General features: G+C 50.0%; 1 protein-coding gene across 1 annotated transcript in view; it reads right to left on the bottom strand.

Annotated features, from left to right (window-relative positions):
• Positions 1–219: 219 nt before the first annotated feature.
• The window catches only part of nad4 (NADH dehydrogenase subunit 4), a 7,872-nt gene continuing 2,640 nt past the window's right edge, over positions 220–5,451 (bottom strand). The window contains exon 3 of the mRNA in view: positions 220–308. Coding sequence (YP_009243678.1) covers positions 220–308 — 89 coding nt within the window. The remainder of the gene's footprint in view (positions 309–5,451) is intronic.

Genomic DNA, 5,451 nt, shown 5'->3' with positions numbered 1-5,451 from the left:
GCTACCGGAAGCGAAGCTTCTGGCCCCCCCTTTGATATTACTACCTCCTTTTCGTTCTACTTAGGTGGAGCAATCCGAACTCTCGACAGAATATACAAGAGGTTTTTATTCCTGTGTAGACACCTCAACGAACTCATGTGGACACTCCTCAGCCCGAGGACAATCTCTCAAATACACATGTTGATGTTGACCCGTTTTTCTTTTCTTTGCTGATTCCTCTCAATGAAATTTGCCGTGTTGCACTAAGTTACTTACGGATGTATGCATGCGGTCCGGGAACACTTTGGGGTGAACACCCATCCGAACAAGTAGGGTCAATAGTTCAGCATTTAGGCCGTAACATTTAGCAACAAAAAAAAGATTTAACCCAACAAGTGCTCTCCGAACCAAGCTAGATAGTCTCCTATCACTAGGCTCACCAACCAACCTGGACTTTGATTCTTATTATTCCTACCGGATATCAAAACCATAAGGATTGTTTCCAGCCATGAGTTCCCATATGACATAAGCGCTCTTGGGTGGGCTGGGCCATTCCATCAAATCTTTGAGAAGGGGCCCAATCTCGTATTTGCCGGCATAGATCTCATGAGACCCGCCCACTATTACTACGAAAAAAGTACTGCCCTTTTCCTTCGCTACTAGGAGAGTCAGCAACTTCTATTAGCGCCGGACCTTGAGTCGAATTGATCGTGTCATGTGCAACGTCCATCAATGATGGTTCATTAATGTCCATTGATTTAGACTCCTTCCCCCTTCCCAACTACGAATAAGATCGAGAGGAGCCCGGAAGCCCCCAAACCAAGAACGGAAACGGAAGCCTTTCCTTTCGATTCCCCCCATTCTATCTTAAATAAAGCTCAGCGGGGCCAATTTCTCGTACTTGCTCAGTGCGCTCTCCTTTCGTCGAGTGCCCCACCCGGTTCACTGGGCTGTTGGCCTACCAAGTACTTGCCCGCAGCTCCTGCCGCCCGAAAAGCGGGCTCCGCGCTCGTTATCCTTACTGTTCTCTCTGTTGGGGTCCCCTCCCATTGCTCTAGCCATAAGCTATGGCTGCTCCAGCTCGCAACCACAGGGGCCCGCCCTGCGAGGCCAGAGTGGGCTCCGCGGTCAGGTTAGCCCCCATTCGAATTACGTTAGGGGGTCTTTCGCTTTCTTTTGCCAGATCTAGAGAGATACTACGAGTCCTCCGTCCCAGATTCCATCGCCGCGGCCATCTGGTTCACCGGTACTACCAAAAAGTCTCATGCTTACGTTACTGTTATTGATGGTTTTATTATCTTGGACCACGAAGACCCCGGTCGTGCTTCTGGTTTCCATTCCCATCATCATATTGATGAGAAATCCCCTCGTGCTCTGCCATAAGAACTTGGAGTCCGTATCATGGTGAAGGTAAGGTAACGCTGTGATTCTTGCTCAAAAAACAGACCGAACGCGTTCGAGTTATTGGCTCGTCCAACCCGGCAGCATTCATGAATCGCTCGTTCAACTGTTCCTCGGAGACACGGTCGAGAAGTACCATGCATGGTTGCCCTCCGTCCTTTCTTTATCTCGGTCCCACCCAGCAAGATACGGCTCAACCAAAAAACGTGAGCGCCCCTGCGCGAGCCTTATTTTATTAGTAAAGTCAAGCTTTGGCTCCCTAAAGACTAAAGAAATGGATCAAAAAAAAGGGGGGGGGGGACTTCGATCACATTGGTTTACCCTTTTTTTTGGTAGTTCAACGGACGGTCGCCCCTCCAACAAGAAAAGGTATAAATATGGAAACTTCTCTGCCATTTGGATCGGAGAATTTATGGAGGAAATCGGGTTTTAAATTTCCAGAAACCACACGATTATATAGCCAAAGGGAATACGCCGCGCCTAAAATCATCCCAAGCGCTGCTAATGTGGCTACTAAGCTATTTCTTTGGAAAGCTCCTACTGAGATGGGAAATTCCCCGATAAAGCTGCTAGTACCAGGTGAACTCATATTGGCCAAAGTGGAAGAGAAGGAAATGGTAGGGAGATTCGGCATGGTGCTCACTGAACCTCCGTAATATCTAACAAGTCGAGTCTTATGTCGGTCATATAGAACACCAACACATAGAAAAAGGGCTGAAGGAACCAGTCCATGACTTAACATCGGTAGAATGCTACCTCCAATTCCCTGTATGTTCGATAGAGCCAAAGATTCCCCCCCACTGATCGGAGTACGCCGATTACCCCCCGAACCGTACAAGATAGTTACCACCTATCATACGGCTCTAACTTCACTTCTTTTTCTAGTCGTTCCGCTCTGTCGATCGATGGTAGTATAAGAGATCTGTAACCCCCCGAAATTATTTACATAATGGTTCCTGCTTCCTACCCATAGTTAGCATGTATCTCCCCGGGTCATACTTGAGTATCACATCGTAGACCCCCACCCCAACTCTATCTTCCTTATCAGTGAACCGGAAATAGTGCATAGGTACTCTTCAATGCAGCGGGGCCGAGACGACGTGACATACTACGATCACGTACAGAAGTGCTGCCCTCCCTTCGGCTCGGCAATATGGAACCTCTCAACAGCTCCCGTTCCTTTATGAGGTCCTATCGGGATAGGTAGGCCCAAGCCTTTCCCCTCCCCCCGACCGAGCAGCAGTTCCCCACGGCTGACAAATAGGAGTTTAGGCCGTAAAAGAAAGGCACCGGCCCCCATTCTCCCCCCCCCCCACTGGGATTTTGCTTTCCTTATCTACGTGCGCACTGCGTCAGCACTGGCGAAAAAGAGGTCGGCTTACTGAAGAAGAAGGGGCGGGCCGGGTGCTTGTGGGCCCCCTCTGCAGCAAGTGCTTGTTGGACTCCCCCCCCCCGTTTCCCGAGAGGGGGCTGTGTTTCCCCAGCGGCCGGCCAGTGGCGGCAGAAAACGAACTCGGGTGGGCGTAGCGCGGTTGGCGTTTTCTTGTGTTGAGAGCTTCTCATTCTCTTATAGAAGCCCGCGTCCACGCCGGGGACGGGTAAAGCCCAGCGAAGCAGCAGGGAGCACTGAGCAATGGGGGGATGAGGAAAAAAACAACCATGGGTTGGACCACAGGCTGAAGTCCTTCCACGGCAGGAGAAGGGCAGCGTCCCCGTTGTCGGACCGGAACAAGAAACGGAAGCTAGTCGTTGGAGGGAAGACAAGGCTCGAGAGACCTTATGATGCTACGGACGGCTGTCCGAAGTGCAAGGGGTAAACTCGGATAGGATAGGATTGTGCGCGCCGGGCCCTTTGGGTGTCATATTATGGCCGAGTTTACCATACCTCCGGCCCTTATGTTACGCGACCGTAATATTTTGTTACGTTCCACCGCTGTTACGCCAGAAATAAAAGGTTTCACACGAGCTCCCGTTCTGCGGCGTGGCGGCAGGACCGATAGGGGATTGGCTCCGGGTGTAGATAGGGTAAAATCTGCAGGGGTCATGCAAATACATAGGCCCCTTCCCTTCTCTTTTGGATGAATGGGGTGGTTTAGAAGGTGCTTTCCGATCTACGGTCCCTCGGAGCGAGGGGTTAGGCAGGTAATATGGGCCCTCTGACTTCCAGCTATGTGCTGTGCGGCTCCCGCGAAGCGAATGAAGGGAAGCTCTTCGAGCTTTCGGGTGAGCTTACGCTTACTCTCAGCCTCTTTGATTGGTAGGCGGGCGGGCTAAGCCCCCTACTTAAGATTCCATTCATAAGGGTACTTTTTTGTTGTCGTGACGCTTTTGTTATGTTAGGCCGACTACTATACTACTACTTCTAGCTTCTATAGTGGCCCTTCCACTTTGGTGTAGTTGTAGTTTGTATTGGTACTGAATGAACATATCAAACAAAGGCGAGCAGTATAAGCCCTTCTTCGGCCTGGGAAAAGCAGCGAACTCTAGAAGCTAGGGCGTTGTTCACCTTTGGACACGAACACTATTCCGTTCTCAGCGGAAACCCGCCTTAGAGATTGAACGTCGACTTATCTTATTGCCGTTCAATCTAAGGCAGCGCTGATAGCTTGTAGTGAACAGCCCCCTTATGAAACCAACCGAAAGCAGCCTTTGGTACTTAATTAAGGTTTGGAACCCTTGCAACTATGATAGAAAGCCGTTTGCTTGTTGCCAAACCCTTCGCCTTTCTTTTGAATCAAAGTAGGTCGCGTTGTATTTTAGTCGGTCGGGGGAAGCGAAGCTTCTACGACAGCCCTCGTCTTGCTTCTGGCAAAGCGTCTACTTTGCTTCTCTCGCGCTTGCTTGCGCGAAGGCGAAAAGTCCTTTTTTTCGCTAGGTCCAAAAGCTTCCGTCAAAGCGAAAGATCTGATCCAACAGAAATCCCGCATATTGAGCGCAGCTGATATGCGGCTACGGCTAGGCGATCATATCATGCCATAATAAAATTTTATGTGTATAAAGAGATCCCCTAGATATACAGATAGAATAGATGTTCATGGATAGACAGACATTCCATTGATTCTGAGTTTTGGGGCTGAAAAAGCTCGTCGATCCAAATGAATCATTCTTCTGGTCTCTCTTCGCCCCCCGCCCCGAAACTGACCCACAGCACAGCGCCCATTCGCTTCGCGCGCGGGAAGGCAACGAAGTTCAGTTCATGAGACCGCGGCGGAGTGGAGCAGCCGCGACACGAAGTTCCTTACCTTAGCTGGATCTCGCTGGTGCCACCTAAACGGTAGGTAGGCGACGGATGTGTGACGTTTGGAGTTGTCGTTCGTGCACCTGTCCCCAATGGAAGAATGAGTGATCCGTTCCCCTGCAGATCATGGCCTTACCACTCGGTCCCCGATGGCCAGCGGGGGATTCGGTATAGCAGCTCACGTTCGTTTGCGCTGCGCGTTCCCGCTGGACTGGACACGTGTTAGCTGTAGGAAGTATGGTTCCGAAAGTGACTTCGGTTCGCCAGTTCAGGCTCAACTCCTCGCTTTACGTTAGCGGACCTACGGGTCGGGCCGGGGCTCTGCGCTCTTTCTTTCTGTGTGGGACGATGCCGGGGAGAGAAGGGAATGCGTCGAGGCGGCGAACAACAACAACACAACTACATTTTTGTGGCTTTTCCCTCCATGAAATAAGCCCAGTGCATTGGACCGATGGATAAGAGAACTGACTGAGCTGGCCTAAAAAGCGCTTGGGCGCTCTACGTACGATGTAGTAGACTCCATCAGATACATATCGATTTCTTTCTGATGGATCAAGAATAAATAGTTGTCTCATCAATAGATAGAAATAGGCTGCTAGGCTCCTTTTATTATTGATGGATTCCCTCTCTATCCATTCATACTCTTTCGATCTATCAGAACAAATCCGGCTATCTATCAATCGATTTGAAAATAGCACGTTCATATCGCTTTTCGTTCATTTCCGCCACGCCAACATAGCCGCCATAATAAGAAGCAGCTAGAAGCGAGGTACGTAGTTGCTTTCATTCTTATTCACGAATGAATTGGGAAAGCCAACAGAAAGATTCGATTC

This window comes from Cannabis sativa, mitochondrion, assembly GCF_029168945.1.
Source record: "Cannabis sativa mitochondrion, complete genome".
Lineage (NCBI taxonomy): Eukaryota > Viridiplantae > Streptophyta > Magnoliopsida > Rosales > Cannabaceae > Cannabis > Cannabis sativa.
The sequence above is the reverse complement of the archived record's forward strand: the minus strand, read 5'-3'. Positions and strand labels throughout refer to the sequence as shown.